Raw genomic sequence first — 25464 nt, forward strand, 5'->3', positions numbered from 1 at the left:
TACCTGGGAGTGAGTTACTGACTGGAATCTAATCGATGTGTTCAGGGGGGTTTATATATAGAATAATAGATTCCCGGGATTGAGTTACTGACTAGAATCTAATCGAGGGGTTCAGGGGGGTTTATATATAGAATAACAGATACCCGGAAGTGAGTTACTAACTGGAATCTAATCGAGGGGTTCGGGGTGATTTATATATAGAATAACAGATACCCGGGAGTGAGTTACAGACTGGAGTCTAATCGAGGGGTTCGGGGGGTTTATATATAGAATAACAGATACCCGAGAGTGAGTTACAGACCGGAATCTAATCGAGGGGTTCGTGGGGGTTATATATAGAATAACAGATACCCGGGAGTGAGTTACTGACTAAACTCTAATTGAGGAATTTGGGGTGTTTATATTTAGAATAATAGATTCCTTTGAGTGAGTTACAGACTGGAATCTAATCGAGGTGTTCGGGGTGATTTATATATAGAATAACAGATACCCGGGAGTGAGTAACAGACTGGAATCTAATCGAGGGGTTCGGGGGGGTTTATATATAGAATAACAGTTACCCGGGAGTGAGTTACAGACTGGAATGTAATCGAGGGGTTCGGGGTGGTTTATATATAGAATAACAGATATCCGGGAGTGAGTTACAGACTGGAATCTAATCGAGGGGTTCGGGTGGTTTATATATAGAATAACAGATACCCGGGAGTGAGTTACAGACTGGAATCTAATCGAGGCGTTCGGGGTGGTTTATATATAGAATAACAGATACCCGGGAGTGAGTTACAGACTGCAATCTAATCGAGGCGTTCGGGGTGGTTTATATATAGAGCAACAGATACCCGGGAGTGAGTTACAGACTGGAATCTATTCGAGGCGTTCTGGGTGGGGCGGGTTTATATATAGAATAACAGATACCTGGGAGTGAGTTACAGACTGGAATCTAATCGAGGGGTTCGGGGGGGTTTATATATAGAATAACAGATAACCGGGAGTGAGTTACAGACTGGAATCTAGTCGAGGGCTTCGGGGTGATTTATATATAGAATAACAGATACCCGGGGGTGAGTTACAGACTGGAATCTAATCGAGGGTTTCGGGGGGTTTATATATAGAATAACAGATACCCGGGAGTGAGTTACAGACTGGAATCTAATCGAGGGGTTCGGGGGGTTTATATATAGAATAACAGATACCCGGGAGTGAGTTACAGACTGGTATCTAATCGAGGGATTCGGGGGGTTTATATATAAAATTTCAGATACCCGGGAGTGAGTTGCAGACTGTAATCTAATCGCGGGGTTCGGGGAGGTTTATATATAGAATAACAGATACCCGGGAGTGAGTTTCAGGCTGGAATCTAATCGAGGGGTTCGGGGGGATTTATATATAGACTAACAGATACCCGGGAGTGAGTTACAGACTGGAATCTAATCGAGGAGTTCAGCGGGGTTTATATATAGAATAACAGATACCCGGGAGTGAGTTACAGACTGCAATCTAATCGAGGGGTTCGGGGAGTTTATATATAGAATAACAGATACCCGGGAGTGAGTTACAGACTGGAATCTAATCGAGCATTTCGGTGGGGTTTATATATAGAATAACAGATACCCGGGAGTGAATTACAGACTGGTATCTAATCTAGGGGTTCGGGAGGGTTTATTTAAAAAATAACAGATACCCGGGAATGAGTTACAGACTGGAATCTAATCGTGGTGTTCGGGGGTTTATATATAGAATAACAGATACCCGGGAGTGAGTTACAGACTGGAATCTAATCGAGGGATTCGGCCGGGTTTATATATAGAATAACAGATACCCGGGAGTGAGTTACAGACTGGAATCTAATCGAGGGGTTCGGGGGGTTTGTATATAGAATAACAGATACCCGGGAGTGAGTTAGAGACTGGAATCTAATCGAGGGGTTCGGGGTGGTTTATATATAGAATAACAGATACCCGGGAGTGAGTTACAGACTGGAATCTAATCGAGGGGTTCGGGGGGGGGAGGTTTATATATAGAATAACAGATACCCGGGAGTGAGTTACAGACTGGAATCTAATTGAGGCGTTCGGGGTGGTTTATATATAGAGCAACAGATACCCGGGAGTGAGTTACAGACTGGAATCTTTTCGAGGCGTTCTGGGTGGGGCATGTTTATATATAGAATAACAGATACCTGGGAGTGAGTTACAGACTGGAATCTAATCGAGGGGTTCGGGGGGGTTTATATATAGAATAACAGATAACCGGGAGTGAGTTACAGACTGGAATCTAGTCGAGGGCTTCGGGGTGATTTATATATAGAATAACAGATACCCGGGGGTGAGTTACAGACTGGAATCTAATCGAGGGTTTCGGGGGGTTTATATATAGAATAACAGATACCCGGGAGTGAGTTACAGACTGGAATCTAATCGAGGGGTTCGGGGGGTTTATATATAGAATAACAGATACCCGGGAGTGAGTTACAGACTGGTATCTAATCGAGGGATTCGGGGGGTTTATATATAAAATTTCAGATACCCGGGAGTGAGTTGCAGACTGTAATCTAATCGCGGGGTTCGGGGAGGTTTATATATAGAATAACAGATACCCGGGAGTGAGTTTCAGGCTGGAATCTAATCGAGGGGTTCGGGGGGATTTATATATAGACTAACAGATACCCGGGAGTGAGTTACAGACTGGAATCTAATCGAGGAGTTCAGCGGGGTTTATATATAGAATAACAGATACCCGGGAGTGAGTTACAGACTGCAATCTAATCGAGGGGTTCGGGGAGTTTATATATAGAATAACAGATACCCGGGAGTGAGTTACAGACTGGAATCTAATCGAGCATTTCGGTGGGGTTTATATATAGAATAACAGATACCCGGGAGTGAATTACAGACTGGTATCTAATCTAGGGGTTCGGGAGGGTTTATTTAAAAAATAACAGATACCCGGGAGTGAGTTACAGACTGGAATCTAATCGTGGTGTTCGGGGGTTTATATATAGAATAACAGATACCCGGGAGTGAGTTACAGACTGGAATCTAATCGAGGGATTCGGCCGGGTTTATATATAGAATAACAGATACCCGGGAGTGAGTTACAGACTGGAATCTAATCGAGGGGTTCGGGGGGTTTATATATAGAATAACAGATACCCGGGAGTGAGTTAGAGACTGGAATCTAATCGAGGGGTTCGGGGTGGTTTATATATAGAATAACAGATACCCGGGAGTGAGTTACAGACTGGAATCTAATCGAGGGGTTCGGGGGGGGGAGGTTTATATATAGAATAACAGATACCCGGGAGTGAGTTACAGACTGGAATCTAATTGAGGCGTTCGGGGTGGTTTATATATAGAGCAACAGATACCCGGGAGTGAGTTACAGACTGGAATCTTTTCGAGGCGTTCTGGGTGGGGCATGTTTATATATAGAATAACAGATACCTGGGAGTGAGTTACAGACTGGAATCTAATCGAGGGGTTCGGAGGGGTTTATATATAGAATAACATATACCCGGGAGTGAGTTACTGACTGGAATCTAATCGATGGGTTCAGGTGGTGTTTATATATAGAATAACAGATACCCGGGAGTGAGTTACAGACTGGAATCTAATCGATGGGTTCAGGGGGATTTATATATAGAATAACAGATTCCCGGGATTGAGTTACTGACTGGAATCTAGTCGAGGGGTTCGGTGTGATTTATATATAGAATAACAGATACCTGGGAGTGAGTTACTGACTGGAATCTAATCGCGGGGTTCGGGGTGATTTATATATCGAATAACAGATACCCGGGAGTGAGTTACAGACTGGAATCTAATCGAGGAGTTCGGGGTCGTTTATATATAGAATCACAGATACCCGGGAGTGAGTTACAGACTGGAATCTAATCGAGGGGTTCGGGGTGGTTTATATATAGAATAACAGATAACCGGGAGTGAGTTACAGACTGGAATCTAGTTGAGGGGTTCGGGGTGATTTATATATAGAATAACAGATACCCGGGGGTGAGTTACAGACTGGAATCTAATCGAGGGGTTCGGGAGGTTTTATATATAGAATAACAAATACCCCGGAGTGAGTTACAGACTGGAATCTAATCGAGCGCTTCGGGGGGTTTATATATAGAATAACAGATACCCGGGAGTGATTTACAGACTGGAATCTAATCGAGGGATTCGGGGGGTTTATATGTAAAATAACAGATACCCGGGAGTGAGTTACAGACTGTAATCTAATCGCGGGGTTCGGGGAGGTTTATATATAGAATAACAGATACCCGGGAGTGAGTTACAGACTGGAATCTAATCGAGGGGTTCGGGGTGGTTTATATATAGAATAACAGATACCCGGGAGTGAGTTACAGTCTGGAATCTAATCGAGGGGTTCGCGGGGTTTATATATAGAATAACAGATACCCGGGAGTGAGTTACAGACTGGAATCTAATCGAGGGGTTCGGGGGTTTATATATAGAATAACAGATACCCGGGAGTGAGTTACATACTGGAATATAATCGAGGGATTCGGCCGGGTTTATATATAGAATAACAGATACCCGGGAGTGAGTTACAGACTGGAATCTAATCGAGGGGTTCGGGGGGTTTATATATAGAATAACAGATACCCGGGAGTGAGTCACAGACTGGAATCTAATCGAGGGGTTCGGGGTGGCTTATATATAGACCAACAGATACCCGGGAGTGAGTTACAGACTGGAATCTAATCGAGGGGTTCGGCGGGGGGAGGTTTATATATAGAATAACAGATACCCGGGAGTGAGTTACAGACTGGAATCTAATCGAGGCGTTCGGGGTGGTTTATATATAGAGCAACAGATACCCGGGAGTGAGTTACAGACTGGAATCTATTCGAGGCGTTCTGGGTGGGGCGGGTTTATATATAGAATAACAGATACCCGGGAGTGAGTTACTGACTGGAATCTAATCGCGGGGTTCGGGGTGATTTATATATAGAATAACAGATACCCGGGAGTGAGTTACAGACTGGAATCTAATCGAGGGGTTCGGGGTGGTTTATATATAGAATAACAGATAACCGGGAGTGAGTTACTGACTGGAATCTAATCGAGGTGTTCGGGGTGGTTTATATATAGAATAACAGATACCCGGGAGTGAGTTACAGACTGGAATCTAATCGAGGGGTTTGGGGGGGTTATATTTAGAATAACAGATAACCGGGAGTGAGTTACTGACTGGAATCTAATCGAGGCGTTCAGGTGGGTTTATATATAGAATAACAGATACCTGGGAGTGAGTTACTGACTGGAATCTAATCGATGGGTTCAGGGGGGTTTATATATAGAATAATAGATTCCCGGGATTGAGTTACTGACTAGAATCTAATCGAGGGGTTCAGGGGGGTTTATATATAGAATAACAGATACCCGGAAGTGAGTTACTGACTGGAATCTAATCGAGGGGTTCGGGGTGATTTATATATAGAATAACAGATACCCGGGAGTGAGTTACAGACTGGAGTCTAATCGAGGGGTTCGGGGGGTTTATATATAGAATAACAGATACCCGGGAGTGAGTTACAGACCGGAATCTAATCGAGGGGTTCGGGGGGGTTATATATAGAATAACAGATACCCGGGAGTGAGTTACTGACTAAGCTCTAATTGAGGAATTTGGGGTGTTTATATTTAGAATAATAGATTCCTTTGAGTGAGTTACAGACTGGAATCTAATGGAGGGGTTCGGGGTGATTTATATATAGAATAACAGATACCCGGGAGTGAGTAACAGACTGGAATCTAAACGAGGGGTTCGGGGGGTTTATATATAGAATAACAGTTACCCGGGAGTGAGTTACAGACTGGAATCTATTCGAGGGGTTCGGGGTGGTTTATATATAGAATAACAGATATCCGGGAGTGAGTTACAGACTGGAATCTAATCGAGGGGTTCGGGTGGTTTATATATAGAATAACAGATACCCGGGAGTGAGTTACAGACTGGAATCTAATCGAGGGGTTCGGGGGGTTTATATATAGAATAACAGATACCCGGGAGTCAGTTACAGACTGGAATCTAATCGAGGGGTTTGGGGGGTTTATATATAGAATAACAGATACCCAGGAGTGAGTTACAGACTGGAATCTAATCGAGGTGTTCGGGGGGGTTTATCTATAGAATAACAGATACCCGGGAGTGAGTTACAGACTGGAATCTAATCGAGGGGTTCGGGGGGTTTATATATAGAATAACAGATACCCGGGAGTGAGTTACAGACTGGAATCTAATCGAGGGGTTCGGGGGGGGTTTATATATAGAATAACAGATACCCGGGAGTGAGTTACAAACTGGAATCTAATCGAGGGGTTCGGGGGGTTTATATATAGAATAACAGATACCCGGGAGTGAGTTACATACTGGAATCTAATCGAGGGGTTCGGGGGTCTATATATAGAATAACAGATACCTGGGAGTGAGTTACAGACTGGAATATAATCGAGGGATTCGGCCGGGTTTATATATAGAATAACAGATACCCGGGAGTGAGTTACAGACTGGAATCTAATCGAGGGGTTCGGGGTGGTTTATATATAGAGCAACAGATACCCGGGAGTGAGTTACAGACTGGAATCTAATCGAGGGGTTCGGGGGGGGGAGGTTTATATATAGAATAACAGATACCCGGGAGTGAGTTACAGACTGGAATCTAATCGAGGCGTTCGGGGTGTTTTATATATAGAATAACAGATACCTGGGAGTGAGTTACTGACTGGAATCTAATCGATGTGTTCAGGGGGCTTTATATATAGAATAATAGATTCCCGGGATTGAGTTACTGACTAGAATCTAAACGAGGGGTTCAGGGGGGTTTATATATAGAATAACAGATACCCGGAAGTGAGTTACTGACTGGAATCTAATCGAGGGGTTCGGGGTGATTTATATATAGAATAACAGATACCCGGGAGTGAGTTACAGACTGGAGTCTAATCGAGGGGTTCGGGGGGTTTATATATAGAATAACAGATACCTGGGAGTGAGTTACAGACCGGAATCTAATCGAGGGGTTCGGGGGGGTTATATATAGAATAACAGATACCCAGGAGTGAGTTACTGACTAAACTCTAATTGAGGAATTTGGGGTGTTTATATTTAGAATAATAGATTCCTTTGAGTGAGTTACAGACTGGAATCTAATCGAGGTGTTCGGGGTGATTTATATATAGAATAACAGATACCCGGGAGTGAGTAACAGACTGGAATCTAATCGAGGGGTTCGGGGGGTTTATATATAGAATAACAGTTACCCGGGAGTGAGTTACAGACTGGAATCTAATCGAGGGGTTCGGGGTGGTTTATATATAGAATAACAGATATCCGGGAGTGAGTTACAGACTGGAATCTAATCGAGGTGTTTGGGTGGTTTATATATAGAATAACAGATACCCGGGAGTGAGTTACAGACTGGAATCTAATCGAGGGGTTTGGGGGGGTTATATTTAGAATAACAGATAACCGGGAGTGAGTTACTGACTGGAATCTAATCGAGGCGTTCAGGTGGGTTTATATATAGAATAACAGATACCTGGGAGTGAGTTACTGACTGGAATCTAATCGATGGGTTCAGGGGGGTTTATATATAGAATAATAGATTCCCGGGATTGAGTTACTGACTAGAATCTAATCGAGGGGTTCAGGGGGGTTTATATATAGAATAACAGATACCCGGAAGTGAGTTACTGACTGGAATCTAATCGAGGGGTTCGGGGTGATTTATATATAGAATAACAGATACCCGGGAGTGAGTTACAGACTGGAGTCTAATCGAGGGGTTCGGGGGGTTTATATATAGAATAACAGATACCCGGGAGTGAGTTACAGACCGGAATCTAATCGAGGGGTTCGGGGGGGTTATATATAGAATAACAGATACCCGGGAGTGAGTTACTGACTAAGCTCTAATTGAGGAATTTGGGGTGTTTATATTTAGAATAATAGATTCCTTTGAGTGAGTTACAGACTGGAATCTAATGGAGGGGTTCGGGGTGATTTATATATAGAATAACAGATACCCGGGAGTGAGTAACAGACTGGAATCTAAACGAGGGGTTCGGGGGGTTTATATATAGAATAACAGTTACCCGGGAGTGAGTTACAGACTGGAATCTATTCGAGGGGTTCGGGGTGGTTTATATATAGAATAACAGATATCCGGGAGTGAGTTACAGACTGGAATCTAATCGAGGGGTTCGGGTGGTTTATATATAAAATAACAGATACCCGGGAGTGAGTTACAGACTGGAATCTAATCGAGGGGTTCTGGGGGTTTATATATAGAATAACAGATACCCGGGAGTGAGTTACAGACTGGAATCTAATCGAGGGGTTCGGGGTGGTTTATATATAGAATAACAGATACCCGGGAGTGAGTTACAAACTGGAATCTAATCGAGGGGTTCGGGGGGTTTATATATAGAATACAGATACCCGGGAGTGAGTTACAGACTGGAATCTAATCGAGGGGTTCGGGGGTCTATATATAGAATAACAGATACCTGGGAGTGAGTTACAGTCTGGAATATAATCGAGGGATTCGGCCGGGTTTATATATAGAATAACAGATACCCGGGAGTGAGTTACAGACTGGAATCTAATCGAGGGGTTCGGGGTGGTTTATATATAGAGCAACAGATACCCGGGAGTGAGTTACAGACTGGAATCTAATCGAGGGGTTCGGGGGGGGGAGGTTTATATATAGAATAACAGATACCCGGGAGTGAGTTACAGACTGGAATCTAATCGAGGCGTTCGGGGTGGTTTATATATAGAATAACAGATACCTGGGAGTGAGTTACTGACTGGAATCTAATCGATGTGTTCAGGGGGCTTTATATATAGAATAATAGATTCCCGGGATTGAGTTACTGACTAGAATCTAAACGAGGGGTTCAGGGGGGTTTATATATAGAATAACAGATACCCGGGAGTGAGTTACAGACCGGAATCTAATCGAGGGGTTCGGGGGGGTTATATATAGAATAACAGATACCCAGGAGTGAGTTACTGACTAAACTCTAATTGAGGAATTTGGGGTGTTTATATTTAGAATAATAGATTCCTTTGAGTGAGTTACAGACTGGAATCTAATCGAGGTGTTCGGGGTGATTTATATATAGAATAACAGATACCCGGGAGTGATTAACAGACTGGAATCTAATCGAGGGTTTCGGGGGGTTTATATATAGAATAACAGTTACCCGGGAGTGAGTTACAGACTGGAATCTAATCGAGGGGTTCGGGGTGGTTTATATATAGAATAACAGATATCCGGGAGTGAGTTACAGACTGGAATCTAATCGAGGGGTTCGGGTGGTTTATATATAGAATAACAGATACCCGGGAGTGAGTTACAGACTGGAATCTAATCGAGGCGTTCGGGGTGGTTTATATATAGAATAACAGATACCCGGGAGTGAGTTACAGACTGGAATCTAATCGAGGCGTTCGGGGTGGTTTATATATAGAGCAACAGATACCCGGGAGTGAGTTACAGACTGGAATCTATTCGAGGCGTTCTGGGTGGGGCGGGTTTATATATAGAATAACAGATACCTGGGAGTGAGTTACAGACTGGAATCTAATCGAGGGGTTCGGGGGGGTTTATATATAGAATAACAGATAACCGGCAGTGAGTTACAGACTGGAATCTAGTCGAGGGCTTCGGGGTGATTTATATATAGAATAACAGATACCCGGCGGTGAGTTACAGACTGGAATCTAATCGAGGGGTTCGGGAGGGCTTATATATTGAATAACAAATACCCGGGAGTGAGTTACAGACTGGAATCTAATCGAGGGGTTCGGGGGGTTTATATATAGAATAACAAATACCCGGGAGTGAGTTACAGACTGGAATCTAATCGAGGGGTTCGGGGGGTTTATATATAGAATAACAGATACCCGGGAGTGAGTTGCAGACTGTAATCTAATCGCGGGGTTCGGGGAGGTTTATATATAGAATAACAGATACCCGGGAGTGAGTTACAGACTGGAATCTAATCGAGGAGTTCAGCGGGGTTTATATATAGAATAACAAATACCCGGGAGTGAGTTACAGACTGGAATCTAATCGAGGGGTTCGGGGGGGTTTATATATAGAATAACAGATACCCGGGAGTGAGTTACAGACTGGAATCTAATCGAGGGGTTCGGGGAGTTTATATATAGAATAACAGATACCCGGGAGTGAGTTACAGACTGGAATCTAATCGAGCATTTCGGTGGGGTTTATATATAGAATAACAGATACCCGGGAGTGAATTACAGACTGGTATCTAATCTAGGGGTTCGGGAGGGTTTATTTAAAGAATAACAGATACCCGGGAGTGAGTTACAGACTGGAATCTAATCGTGGTGTTCGGGGGTTCATATATAGAATAACAGATACCCGGGAGTGAGTTACTGACTGGAATCTAATCGAGGGGTTCGGGGTGATTTATATATAGAATAACAGATACCCGGGAGTGAGTTACAGACTGGAGTCTAATCGAGGGGTTCGGGGGGTTTATATATAGAATAACAGATACCCGGGAGTGAGTTACAGACCGGAATCTAATCGAGGGGTTCGGGGGGCTTATATATAGAATAACAGATACCCGGGAGTGAGTTACTGACTAAGCTCTAATTGAGGAATTTGGGGTGTTTATATTTAGAATAATAGATTCCTTTGAGTGAGTTACAGACTGGAATCTAATGGAGGGGTTCGGGGTGATTTATATATAGAATAACAGATACCCGGGAGTGAGTAACAGACTGGAATCTAAACGAGGGGTTCGGGGGGTTTATATATAGAATAACAGTTACCCGGGAGTGAGTTACAGACTGGAATCTATTCGAGGGGTTCGGGGTGGTTTATATATAGAATAACAGATATCCGGGAGTGAGTTACAGACTGGAATCTAATCGAGGGGTTCGGGTGGTTTATATATAGAATAACAGATACCCGGGAGTGAGTTACAGACTGGAATGTAATCGAGGGGTTCGGGGGGTTTATATATAGAATAACAGATACCCTGGAGTCAGTTACAGACTGGAATCTAATCGAGGGGTTCGGGGTGATTTATATATAGAATAACAGATACCCGGGAGTGAGTTACAGACTGGAGTCTAATCGAGGGGTTCGGGGGGTTTATATATAGAATAACAGATACCCGGGAGTGAGTTACAGACCGGAATCTAATCGAGGGGTTCGGGGGGGTTATATATAGAATAACAGATACCCAGGAGTGAGTTACTGACTAAACTCTAATTGAGGAATTTGGGGTGTTTATATTTAGAATAATAGATTCCTTTGAGTGAGTTACAGACTGGAATCTAATCGAGGTGTTCGGGGTGATTTATATATAGAATAACAGATACCCGGGAGTGAGTAACAGACTGGAATCTAATCGAGGGGTTCGGGGGGTTTATATATAGAATAACAGTTACCCGGGAGTGAGTTACAGACTGGAATCTAATCGAGGGGTTCGGGGTGGTTTATATATAGAATAACAGATATCCGGGAGTGAGTTACTGACTGGAATCTAATCGAGGTGTTCGGGTGGTTTATATATAGAATAACAGATACCCGGGAGTGAGTTACAGACTGGAATCTAATCGAGGGGTTTGGGGGGGTTATATTTAGAATAACAGATAACCGGGAGTGAGTTACTGACTGGAATCTAATCGAGGCGTTCAGGTGGGTTTATATATAGAATAACAGATACCTGGGAGTGAGTTACTGACTGGAATCTAATCGATGGGTTCAGGGGGGTTTATATATAGAATAATAGATTCCCGGGATTGAGTTACTGACTAGAATCTAATCGAGGGGTTCAGGGGGGTTTATATATAGAATAACAGATACCCGGAAGTGAGTTACTGACTGGAATCTAATCGAGGGGTTCGGGGTGATTTATATATAGAATAACAGATACCCGGGAGTGAGTTACAGACTGGAGTCTAATCGAGGGGTTCGGGGGGTTTATATATAGAATAACAGATACCCGGGAGTGAGTTACAGACCGGAATCTAATCGAGGGGTTCGGGGGGGTTATATATAGAATAACAGATACCCGGGAGTGAGTTACTGACTAAGCTCTAATTGAGGAATTTGGGGTGTTTATATTTAGAATAATAGATTCCTTTGAGTGAGTTACAGACTGGAATCTAATGGAGGGGTTCGGGGTGATTTATATATAGAATAACAGATACCCGGGAGTGAGTAACAGACTGGAATCTAAACGAGGGGTTCGGGGGGTTTATATATAGAATAACAGTTACCCGGGAGTGAGTTACAGACTGGAATCTATTCGATGGGTTCGGGGTGGTTTATATATAGAATAACAGATATCCGGGAGTGAGTTATAGACTGGAATCTAATCGAGGGGTTCGGGTGGTTTATATATAGAATAACAGATACCCGGGAGTGAGTTACAGACTGGAATCTAATCGAGGGGTTCGGGGGGTTTATATATAGAATAACAGATACCCGGGAGTCAGTTACAGACTGGAATCTAATCGAGGGGTTAGGGGGGTTTATATATAGAATAACAGATACCCGGGAGTGAGTTACAGACTGGAATCTAATCGAGGTGTTCGGGGGGGTTTATATATAGAATAACAGATACCCGGGAGTGAGTTACAGACTGGAATCTAATCGAGGGGTTCGGGGGGTTTATATATAGAATAACAGATACCCGGGAGTGAGTTACAGACTGGAATCTAATCGAGGGGTTCGGGGGGGTTTATATATAGAATAACAGATACCCGGGAGTGAGTTACAGACTGGAATCTAATCGAGGGGTTCGGGGGGTTTATATATAGAATAACAGATACCCGGGAGTGAGTTACAGACTGGAATCTAATCGAGGGGTTCGGGGGTCTATATATAGAATAACAGATACCCGGGAGTGAGTTACAGACTGGAATATAATCGAGGGATTCGGCCGGGTTTATATATAGAATAACAGATACCCGGGAGTGAGTTACAGACTGGAATCTAATCGAGGGGTTCGGGGTGGTTTATATATAGAGCAACAGATACCCGGGAGTGAGTTACAGACTGGAATCTAATCGAGGGGTTCGGGGTGGGGGAGGTTTATATATAGAATAACAGATACCCGGGAGTGAGTTACAGACTGGAATCTAATCGAGGCGTTCGGGGTGGTTTATATATAGAATAACAGATACCTGGGAGTGAGTTACTGACTGGAATCTAATCGATGTGTTCAGGGGGCTTTATATATAGAATAATAGATTCCCGGGATTGAGTTACTGACTAGAATCTAAACGAGGGGTTCAGGGGGGTTTATATATAGAATAACAGATACCCGGGAGTGAGTTACAGACCGGAATCTAATCGAGGGGTTCGGGGGGGTTATATATAGAATAACAGATACCCAGGAGTGAGTTACTGACTAAACTCTAATTGAGGAATTTGGGGTGTTTATATTTAGAATAATAGATTCCTTTGAGTCAGTTACAGACTGGAATCTAATCGAGGTGTTCGGGGTGATTTATATATAGAATAACAGATACCCGGGAGTGAGTAACAGACTGGAATCTAATCGAGGGGTTCGGGGGGTTTATATATAGAATAACAGTTACCCGGGAGTGAGTTACAGACTGGAATCTAATCGAGGGGTTCGGGGTGGTTTATATATAGAATAACAGATATCCGGGAGTGAGTTACAGACTGGAATCTAATCGAGGGGTTCGGGTGGTTTATATATAGAATAACAGATACCCGGGAGTGAGTTACAGACTGGAATCTAATCGAGGCGTTCGGGGTGGTTTATATATAGAATAACAGATACCCGGGAGTGAGTTACAGACTGGAATCTAATCGAGGCGTTCGGGGTGGTTTATGTATAGAGCATCAGATACCCGGGAGTGAGTTACAGACTGGAATCTATTCGAGGCGTTCTGGGTGGGGCGGGTTTATATATAGAATAACAGATACCTGGGAGTGAGTTACAGACTGGAATCTAATCGAGGGGTTCGGGGGGGTTTATATATAGAATAACAGATAACCGGGAGTGAGTTACAGACTGGAATCTAGTCGAGGGCTTCGGGGTGATTTATATATAGAATAACAGATACCCGGGGGTGAGTTACAGACTGGAATCTAATCGAGGGGTTCGGGAGGGCTTATATATTGAATAACAAATACCCGGGAGTGAGTTACAGACTGGAATCTAATCGAGGGGTTCGGAGGGTTTATATATAGAATAACAAATACCCGGGAGTGAGTTACAGACTGGAATCTAATCGAGGGGTTCGGGGGGTTTATATATAGAATAACAGATACCCGGGAGTGAGTTGCAGACTGTAATCTAATCGCGGGGTTCGGGGAGGTTTATATATAGAATAACAGATACCCGGGAGTGAGTTACAGACTGGAATCTAATCGAGGAGTTCAGCGGGGTTTATATATAGAATAACAAATACCCGGGAGTGAGTTACAGACTGGAATCTAATCGAGGGGTTCGGGGGGGTTTATATATAGAATAACAGATACCCGGGAGTGAGTTACAGACTGGAATCTAATCGAGGGGTTCGGGGAGTTTATATATAGAATAACAGATACCCGGGAGTGAGTTACAGACTGGAATCTAATCGAGCATTTCGGTGGGGTTTATATATAGAATAACAGATACCCGGGAGTGAATTACAGACTGGTATCTAATCTAGGGGTTCGGGAGGGTTTATTTACAGAATAACAGATACCCGGGAGTGAGTTACAGACTGGAATCTAATCGAGGGATTCGGCCGGGTTTATATATAGAATAACAGATACCCGGGAGTGAGTTACAGACTGGAATCTAATCGAGGGGTTCGGCGGGGTTTATATATAGAATAACAGATACCCGGGAGTGAGTTACAGACTGGAATCTAATCGAGGGATTCGGCCGGGTTTATATATAGAATAACAGATACCCGGGAGTGAGTTACTGACTGGAATCTAATCGAGGGGTTCGGGAGGGTTTATATATAGAATAACAGATACCCGGGAGTGAGTTACAGACTGGAATCTAATCGAGGGATTCGGCCGGTTTTATATATAGAATAACAGATACCCGGGAGTGAGTTACAGACTGGAATCTAATCGAGGGGTTCGGGGGGGTTTATATATAGAATAACAGATACCCGGGAGTGATTTAGAGACTGGAATCTAATCGAGGGGTTCGGGGTGGTTTATATATAGAGCAACAGATACCCGGGAGTGAGTTACAGACTGGAATCTAATCGAGGGGTTCGGGGGGTGGGAGGTTTATATATAGAATAACAGATACCCGGGAGTGAGTTACAGACTGGAATCTAATCGAGGCGTTCGGGGTGGTTTATATATAGAGCAACAGATACCCGGGAGTGAGTTACAGACTGGAATCTTTTCGAGGCGTTCTGGGTTGGGCATGTTTATATATAGAATAACAGATACCCGGGAGTGAGTTACAGACTGGAATCTAATCGAGGGGTTCGGTGGGGTTTATATATAGAATAACAGATACCCTGGAGTGAGTTACTGACTGGAATCTAATCGTGGTGTTCGGGGGTTTATATATAGAATAACAGATACCCGGGAGTGAGTTACAGACTGGAATCTAATCGAGGGATTCGGCCGGGTTTATATATAGAATAACAGATACCCGGGAGTGAGTTACAGACTGGAATCTAATCGAGGGGTTCGGGGGGTTTATATATAGAATAACAGATACCCGGGAGTGAGTTACAGACTGGAATCTAATCGAGGGGTTCGGGGTGGTTTATATATAGAATAACAGATATCCGGGAGTGAGTTACAGACTGGAATCTAATCGAGGGGTTCGGGGGTGGGAGGTTTATATATGGAATAACAGATACCCGGGAGTGAGTTACAGACTGGAATCTAATCGAGGCGTTCGGGGGGGTTTATATATAGAACAACAGATACCCGGGAGTGAGTTACAGACTGGAATCTATTCGAGGCGTTCTCGGTGGGGCGGGTTTATATATAGAATAACAGATACCTGGGAGTGAGTTACAGACTGGAATCTAATCGAGGGGTTCGGGGGTGTTTATATATAGAATAACAGATACCCGGGAGTGAGTTACTGACTGGAATCTAATCGATGGGTTCAGGTGGTGTTTATATATAGAATAACAGATACCCGGGAGTGAGTTGCAGACTGGAATCTAATCGATGGGTTCAGGGGGGTTTCTATATAGAATAACAGATTCCCGGGATTGAGTTACTGACTGGAATCTAGTCGAGGGGTTCGGGGTGATTTATATATAGAATAACAGATACCCGGGAGTGAGTTACTGACTGGAATCTAATCGAGGGGTTCGGGGGGTTTATATATAGAATAACAGATACCCGGGAGTGAGTTACTGACTGGAATCTAATCGAGGGGTTCAGGGTGATTTATATATAGAATAACAGATACCCGGGAGTGAGTTACAGACTGGAATCTAATCGAGGGGTTCAGGGTGGTTTATATATAGAATAACAGATACCCGGGAGTGAGTTACTGACTGGAATCTAATCGAGGGGTTCGGGGTGGTTTATATATAGAATAACAGATACCCGGGAGTGAGTTACAGACTGGAATCTAATCGAGGGGTTTGGGGGGGTTATATTTAGAATAACAGATACCCGAGAGTGAGTTACAGACTGGAATCTAATCGAGGCGTTCAGGGGGGTTTATATATAGAATAACAGATACCTGGCAGTGTGTTTCTGACTGGAATCTAATCGATGGGTTCTGGGGTGTTTATATATAGAATAATAGATTCCCGGGATTGAGTTACTGACTAGAATCTAATCGAGGGGTTCAGTGGGGTTTATATATAGAATAACAGATACCCGGAAGTGAGTTACTGACTGGAATCTAATCGAGGGGTTCGGGGTGATTTATATATAGAATAACAGATACCCGGGAGTGAGTTACAGACTAAACTCTAATTGAGGAATTTGGGGTGTTTATATTTAGAATAATAGATTCCTTTGAGTGAGTTACAGACTGGAATCTAATCGAGGGGTTCGGGGTGATTTATATATAGAATAACAGATACCCGGGAGTGAGTATCAGACTGGAATCTAATCGAGGGGTTCGGGGGGTTTATATATAGAATAACAGTTACCCGGGAGTGAGTTACAGACTGGAATCTAATCGAGGGGTTCGGGGTGGTTTATATATAGAATAACAGATATCCGGGAGTGAGTTACAGACTGGAATCTAATCGAGGGGTTCGGGTGGTTTATATATAGAATAACAGATACCCGTGAGTGAGTTACAGACTGGAATCTAATCGAGGGGTTCGGGGGGTTTTTATATAGAATAACAGATACCCGGGAGTGAGTTACAGACTGGATTCTACTGAGTTCTGTATTGACATCCTATAATTTTGAACAAATCTCCTTTCGACTTTCTCTTCTCCAAGGAGAGCACTCCGACCTTCTCCAATCTATCCACGGAACTGAAGTCCCTCATCCCCGAAACCATTCTCGTGAATCTTTTCCGCTCTCTCTCTGTCTCTCTCAAGCCTTCACATCCTTCCTAAAGTGCGCTGCCCAGAATGGGACACAATACTCCACTTGGGACTGAACCAGTGTTTTATGCGGGTTTAGCATTACCTCCTTGCTCTTGTACTCTATGCCTCTATTTAAATAAAGCCCAGGATACTGTGTGCTTTGTTACCCACTCTCTCAACCTTCAATGATGTATTCACATATACCCCCGGCTCCCTCTGCCCCTGCACCCCCCTTTAGAATTGTACCCTTTGTTTTACGTTGTCTTCCTACCACGTTCTTCTTAGTAAAATGAATCACTTTATATTTCTCTGCGTTAATTTTCATATGCATTTCATATCCATTCCACCAGCCTGCTTATGTCCTCTTGAAGTCGATCACTGCCCTCACAATACTTCCATACTTGGTGTCATCCACACATTTTGAAATTATCCCCCGTGCACCCAGGTCTAAGTTGAAGATATCGATCAAGAAAGGCAATGGTCCTAGTACCGTGCCCTCCACCCCTCCAGAGTAACCCCACCATCTACCTTCCCGGCTGCAAATTAACCGTTCACCCCTTCTCCGTTCCCTGGCACCCCACAGGTTTTGTATCCGTGCTGCCCCTGTCCCTTTTATTCCGTGGGCTCTGAGCTTTCCGACAAGTCCATCAGTTTATCAAATGTCTTTTTGGGCAGCCCCTCAACAGTTTTACCCTCACCCACCCTCCCATCAGAAGTTACCGAACACGATTTGCCCTCGAGTCTTATGCCTGCTTTTCTTTAATGACCGCACACTGGTCCCGGTGTGTCATTTCCAAAAGCCCCCCCTCCCCTCACTCTCTGTAGCGCCATTGAAGAAATTTGGGCTCCTTTTCATGTTTAACTGCCGGTCTCTACTCCCGCTGTCCCCTTGCTCCTCTTAATCCCTTTCTCACCTGCCCTCAGATATTCGTCCTGGTTTTCGCCTGGACTATCCGCCAGCCATCCCTTTTTATTTCCCCCCCCCCCCAGTCTCATCTTACTCACTTTACCTTCCCGCTTGTGGGATTCTACCTTGACCGTGCCAGACCCACCTCCCTCTTTGACAGCCACGCGCTGCCCTGGTCCGGTTTTGCCGCCGATCTTCGATCCCGACTGCCTCTGCCAGATCCATTCTCACCCCACTGAAACCGGTCTGATCGATTATCCCTAACTCCCTGTCCTTTACCCCTAGCCAGCCTGGACCTTATGATCCAGTGGCCTCCGCCCTCTTGAGCGTCCTCCTACTCAATCCACTCGGCCCACCTCATTTCCAAGAGCCAGGCCCAGCAATGCCTCCTTCCTCTTTGGACTGGACACATACTGCTGTAGAAAACGCTCCTGAACAGGCTCCAGAAACTCTTTCCCCACCCCCCTCTCTCTCTCTCTCTCTGCCCGTTACACTACTGCTATCCCAATCCACGTTCAGATAATTAAAGCCCACCCCCCCATCGTTTTAAATACGCTGTAATGTCTTGGCAAATTTGTTCCTCTACGTCCCCCCTCTGACTAGTTCGTGGCCTATTGCCTACGCCCAGTGGGGTGATGATATCTTGATTGTTTGTAGCCAAGCGGTTTGAGTGGTTCGCATGAACTGGGAGCAGGAGGAGGCCATTCGGCCCCTCCAGCCTGCTCCCTTGTTCGATAAGATCGTGGCTGATCCGGTACTGGCCGCAACTCCGCTTTTCCCGCCGACCTTCCGAATACCCTTTCCACCCCCTTGATAGGCAAGAAACTATCTACCTCTGTCTCCAGAATATTCACTGACCCGGCCTCCGCTGCTCTCTGGGGGGGGTGGGGTGGGGGGAGAATTCCACAGACTGACCACCCTCTGAGAGAAGAAATTCCTCCCTCATCTCCGTCTCCAATAAGGGAGACCCCTTATTCTGAAACTGTGCCCCCCTCTCCCCTCGTTCTAGATTCCCCCTCCCACGAGAGGGGAGGGGGGGAAACATCCTCTCAGCATCCACCCTGTCAAACCCCCTCCCCTCAGAATCTGATATGTTTCAATAAGAGACTTTCCTCGCTAGTTACACATGAATTGACTTGTGTTAAGCTGTTTTATTCCCTCCTGTTAATGGGAAGGGGCCCGGACATGACACTGACATGTCCACGGGTCCCTGAAGATGGCAGGACAGGGTGGAGAAGGTGGTCAAGAAAGCACACGGAATGCTTTCCTTTTTATTGGGCGAGGTATCGAATACAGAAGCAGGGGATGTAATGCAGGAACTGTATAAAACGCTGGTTTAGGCCACAGCTGGAATTTGGTGCAGGGTTTCTGGTGGCCACATTACAGGAAGGACATCGTTGCTTTGGAGAGAGGAGATTTGCAAGAATGGTGCCGGCGCTGGAAAATGGGAGCTGTGAGGGGAGGTTGGATAGGCTGCGGTGACTTTCCTCAGGACAGAGGAGGCTGAGGGGGCGGGGGGTGACCTCACTGAGGTGCACAAAATGATGAGGGGGGCCCAGATAGGGAGTCGACAGGAAGGACCTGTTTCCCCCCTAGCCCCACCCAGCTGAGGGGTCCGTTACCAGGGGGCACAGGTTTAAGGCGACTGGTCGGGGGATCGGAGGGGACGCGTGAGGAGAAACACTTTCACCCGGCAGGCGGTGGGCGTCTGGGCTTCGCTTCCTGCCGGACCGGCTGAGTTTCTCCCCCCCCCCCGTCGCTTTTGTGTTTTTGCTCACCCTCACCGGGTGGAGGCCCCCCCCCACCCTCCCTCGCTAAATCAGGTCAGGGGGCGTGTTTCCCCCCCGCCGTAACCTTTCACCTTTCGCCTTTCAGACGACTACAAGGTGGTGTTCAGCCAGCAGGGCCCCCTGGTGCTGGTGTCGGTGTCCCGGAGCCGGCAATCGGAGGAGCAGCTGTGCCGCGAGCTCCTCTACGTCTACTACCAGATCATCAGCATGCTGACCCAGGTGACCGTCACCCGCATCTTCGAGCGCAAGAAGAACTACGACCTCCGGCGCCTGCTGGCCGGCTCCGAGAAGATCCTGGACAACCTCCTGCGCCACATGGACTCGGACCCCAGCTTCCTGCTAGGCGCCGTGCAGTGCCTCCCCCTGGCGTCCTCCCTCCGCGACGCCGTCAGCCAGATCCTGCAGAAGGCCGTCACGCCCAACCTGGTCTTCTCCATCCTGGTGGCGCGGGGCCAGCTGGTGGCCATCGTGCAGGAGCGGGCGGTCATCGAGGACTCGCGCCTGGACCCCGTCGACCTGCACCTGCTCTTCAACCTGCTGGCCGGCTCCTCGTCCTTCCAGGCGGGCGAGGTCTGGACCCCCATCTGCCTGCCCCGCCTCTACCCGGACAGCTACTTCTACGCGTACATCTCCTACCTGGACCCGGCCTGCACGCTCTGCCTCTTGCTCATCTCCACCGACAAGACGGCCTTCTACAGCGTCTCGGCCTGCAAGAGGAAGATCGAGGAGGGCCTGCGGGCCCAGGCCCTGCTGCAGGCCATCGATGCGGCCCTGCACAGCCACGCAGCCTCCGCCTCGCACGTGGGCATCTCCGACCTCTGGCACTTCATGTACAAGCCCCTGGACATCCCGGACAACCACAAGCAGCTCACCCAGTATACCAGGTACGGAGAGGAACGTAGCGACAGAGAAAAGGGGGGAGCAGGAGCATCGAGCCTGCTCCGCCATTCGTTACAATCGTGGCTGATCCTCGCTCCCCCACACCGCGCTCCCGCTCTCTCCCCGCGCCCCCGCTCTCTCCCCGCCCCGCGCCCCCGCTCTCTCCCCGCCCCGCGCCCCCGCTCTCTCCCCGCCCCGCGCCCCCGCTCTCTCCCCGCCCCGCGCCCCCGCTCTCTCCCCGCCCCGCGCCCCCGCTCTCTCCCCGCCCCGCGCCCCCGCTCTCTCCCCGCCCCGCGCCCCCGCTCTCTCCCCGCCCCGCGCCCCCGCTCTCTCCCCGCCCCGCGCCCCCGCTCTCTCCCCGCCCCGCGCCCCCGCTCTCTCCCCGCCCCGCGCCCCCGCTCTCTCCCCGCCCCGCGCCCCCGCTCTCTCCCCGCCCCGCGCGCCCGCTCTCTCCCCGCCCCGCGCGCCCGCTCTCTCCCCGCCCCGCGCCCCCGCTCTCTCCCCGCCCCGCGCGCCCGCTCTCTCCCCGCCCCGCGCGCCCGCTCTCTCCCCGCCCCGCGCGCCCGCTCTCTCCCCGCCCCGCGCGCCCGCTCTCTCCCCGCGTGCCCGCTCTCTCCCCGCGTGCCCGCTCTCTCCCCGCGCTCTCCCCGCGCCCACGCTCTCTCCCCACGCCGCGCCCCCGCGCTCTCCCCACGCCGCGCCCCTGCTCTCTCCCCACGCCGCACCCCCGCGCCCTGGCTCTCTCCTCGCGACCCTGCTCCCTCCCGGCGCCCCCGCTCTCTCCCGGCGCCCCCGCTCCCTCCCGGCGCCCCCGCTCTCTCCCGGCGCCCCCGCTCTCTCCCGGCGCCCCCGCTCTCTCCCGGCGCCCCCGCTCTCTCCCGGCGCCCCCGCTCTCTCCCGGCGCCCCCGCTCTCTCCCGGCGCCCCCGCTCTCTCCCGGCGCCCCCGCTCTCTCCCGGCGCCCCCGCTCTCTCCCGGCGCCCCCGCTCTCTCCCGGCGCCCCCGCTCTCTCCCGGCGCCCCCTCTCTCTCCCGGCGCCCCCTCTCTCTCCCCGCGCCCCCTCTCTCTCCCCGCGCCTCCGCTCTCTCCCCGCGCCCCCCTCTTGCTCTCTCCCCGCGCCGCGCCCCAGCTCTCTCCCCGCGCCGCGTCCCCACGCACCTGCTCTCTCCCCATTACGCTTGACGCCTTTTAGAGTCCAGAAATCTATCAATTTGCTTCTTAAATATATTCAGTGACTCCACAGCCTCCTGAGGTAGAGAATCCCACAGGTTCACCACCCTCTGAGTGAAGAGGTTTCTCCTCATCTCAGTCCTAAATGGCCTGAGACTGAGACCCCTTGTTCTAGACCCACCCCACCCCCAGCCAGAGGAAACCTCCTCCCTACATCCAGTCTGTCCATCCCTGTCGGAGTTTTATACATTTCAATGCGATTCCCTCTCCTCCTCCTGAACTGATGTATCCTTTCTCAGGTGAAGAGACCAAAGCTGCGCCCAGTCCGCCAGGCGCGGCCTTGCCAAGGCTTGTGGCCAAACTCTCTGCCCGGCACCCTCCCTCCCCGCCTCGGCCATCCCCCCTGCTGCCCACAGCCCCCTCTCCCTATCTCTCTCCCTGTTTCAAGCAGGGGGGAGCCTGTGGGCACCTGGTCAGCCACACACGCACCCCCACGGCTCTGCCAACGCTGACGCCGGCTGCTCTCCGCGTTATGAACGGAGTTCGAGGCACGAGAAACCGGCGCCGGAAAGGTGATTCCCCCTGAACTGAGGGGATGGAACTGAGGAAGGATTGAGCAGGACACAGGGCTCTTTCCTGGAGAGAGGGGCAAAGGCTCGATGGGCTTACAGAGCAGAGAGAGAGAGAGAGAGAGAGAGATGGGGGGAGGTGGAGGGAATTGAAGCTTCCGCAGAGTGGATGCAGGGGAGGTGCAGCCGGGGAAAAGTGTGGTCCGGGGATCAGTTTAAGGAGGACGCTGGGGACGAGGTGGGGTTGGTTCCGGTCTCCGTATCCCACTCGGAATACCGCGCACAGTCCCGCTCTCCGTATCCCACTCGGAATACCGCGCACAGTCCCGCTCTCCGTATCCCACTCGGAATACCGCGCGCAGTCCCGCTCTCCGTATCCCACTCGGAATACCGCGCACAGTCCCGGTCTCCATATCCCACTCGGAATACCATGCACAGTTCCGCTGGCTGTATCCTACTTGGAATACCGTGCACAGTCCCGGTCTCCATATCCCACTTGGAATACCGTGCACAGTCCCAGACTCCGTGCCCCACTCGGAATACCATGCACAGTTCCGGACTCCGTATCCCACTCGGAATACCGTGCACAGTTCCGGACTCCGTATCCCACTTGGAATACCGTGCACAGTTCCGGACTCCGTATCCCACTCGGAATACCATGCACAGTTCTGGACTCCGTATCCCACTTGGAATACCGCGCACAGTCCTGGTCTCCATATCCCACTTGGAATACCGTGCACAGTTCCGGTCTCCGTATCCCACTTGGAATACCGTGCACAGTTCCGGTCTCCGTATCCCACTTGGAATACTGCGCACAGTTCCGGTCTCCGTATCCCACTTGGAATACCGTGCACAGTTCCGGACTCCGTATCCCACTTGGAATACCGTGCGCAGTTCCGGACTCCGTATCCCACTTGGAATACCGTGCACAGTTCCGGTCTCCGTATCCCACTTGGAATACCGCTCACAGTTCCGGTCTCCGTATCCCACTCGGAATACCGCTCACAGTTCCAGTCTCTCTATCCCACTCGGAATACCGTGCACAGTTCCGGTCTCCGTATTATAAAAAGGATATGGAGACACTGGAGAAGGTGTGAAAAAAATTGACGAGGATGATCCCAGAACGGAGAGGTTATAACTATCGGGAAAGGTTGAACCGGCCGGGGCTCTTTACTCTGGAAAAGAGGAGGCTGAGGTGGGTGGGGGGGGGTGACCCGATCGAGCTCTTTAAAATGACGGAGGGGGTTTCTATAGGGTCGACGTAGAGAAGATGTTTCCACTTGTGGGGGACGGGGGGGGAGAGACCAGAACTAGGGGGGGGGCCATCAATATAAGACAGTCCCTAATAAATCCGATCGGGGAGGGAGGGAATTCAGGAGAAACGTCTTTACCCGGAGAGCGGGGAGAATGTGGAACTAACTCGCTATCACATTCTAACCGTGGGATTACAGGGGCAACAGCAACATTGGGTACGGAGTTGGTGAAGGGGCAGGAAGCCGAGGGCCGTGGTGGACGGTTGTTTCTCAGATGGGAGGGGAGTGTACAGTGCCGCCCCACCCACCAGAGCTCAGTGTTAGGATCACTCTTCCCTCTGATACATATCAATGCCCTGGACTTGGGGCACACGGGGCACCGTTTCTAAGCTTGCGGGTGACGCGAAACTCTGGGAACGTGGCCAACAGCGAGGAGGATGGTCACAGAATTCAGGGGGGACACAGATTGAAGAGAATCGGCGGGAGGGGAGGGAGGGAGGGAGGGAGGGGGGAAGGGGAGATGAGGAGAGTTTTGTTTATTTTGGACGTGGCGAGTTGTTGTGATCTGGAAGGCGCTGCCCGAAAGGGTGGGAGAAGCAGATTCACCCTCGAAAAGGGAGGGGGGGAATTGGATAAATACTGGAAGGGGGAAAATGTGCGGGGTTATTGGAGGGGGAGAGAGCAGTGGGGGGGAGGAGAGAGCGTGGGACTAACCAGATAGCCCTTTCAAAGAGCCAGTACAGGCAAGACGGGCCAAATGGCCTCTTGCTGTGCTGTGCGGTCTCTGTAATAAGCCCCTGTGTTTTTTTTTATTTATCTCTCTCTGTGTCTCTGTCTCTCTCTCTCTCTCTGTCTCTCTCTCTCTCTCTCTGTGTCTCTCTCTCTCTGTCTCTCTCTTCCTCTCTCTCTGTCTCTCTCTCTCTCTCTGTCTCTCTCTCTCTCTGTCTCTCTCTCTCTCTGTCTCTCTCTCTCTCTGTCTCTGTCTCTCTCTCTCTCTGTCTCTGTCTCTCTCTCTCTCTCTCTCTCTCTGTATCTCTCTGTCTCTCTCTGTCTCTCTCTCTCTCTGTCTCTCTCTCTCTCTCTGTCTCTCTCTCTCTCTCTGTCTCTCTCTCTCTCTCTCTCTCTCTCTGTCTCTCTCTCTCTCTGTCTCTCTCTCTCTCTGTCTCTCTCTCTTTCTGTCTCTCTCTCTCTCTCTGTCTCTCTGTCTCTCTGTCTCTCTGTCTGTCTCTCTCTGTCTCTCTCTCTCTCTCTCTCTCTCTCTCTGTCTCTCTCTCTCTCTGTCTCTGTCTCTGTCTCTCTGTCTCTCTGTCTGTCTCTCTCTGTCTCTGTCTCTGTCTCTGTCTCTCTCTGTCTCTCTCT

The 25464-nt window shown here is 48.5% G+C and overlaps 1 protein-coding gene across 1 annotated transcript in view; it reads left to right on the forward strand.

Annotated features, from left to right (window-relative positions):
• The window catches only part of LOC144676681 (vacuolar fusion protein MON1 homolog B-like), a 40603-nt gene extending 17734 nt beyond the window's left edge, over positions 1-22869 (forward strand). Inside the window, exons 5-6 of the mRNA XM_078537041.1 lie at positions 20321-21133; positions 22583-22869. Of these exons, the coding sequence (XP_078393167.1) occupies positions 20321-21133; positions 22583-22869 (1100 nt within the window). The remainder of the gene's footprint in view (positions 1-20320; positions 21134-22582) is intronic.
• The last annotated feature ends 2595 nt before the right edge of the window (positions 22870-25464 follow it).

The sequence above is a fragment of the Cetorhinus maximus genome, unplaced genomic scaffold, assembly GCF_964194155.1.
Source record: "Cetorhinus maximus unplaced genomic scaffold, sCetMax3.hap1.1 HAP1_SCAFFOLD_1822, whole genome shotgun sequence".
Classification (NCBI taxonomy): Eukaryota; Metazoa; Chordata; class Chondrichthyes; order Lamniformes; family Cetorhinidae; genus Cetorhinus; species Cetorhinus maximus.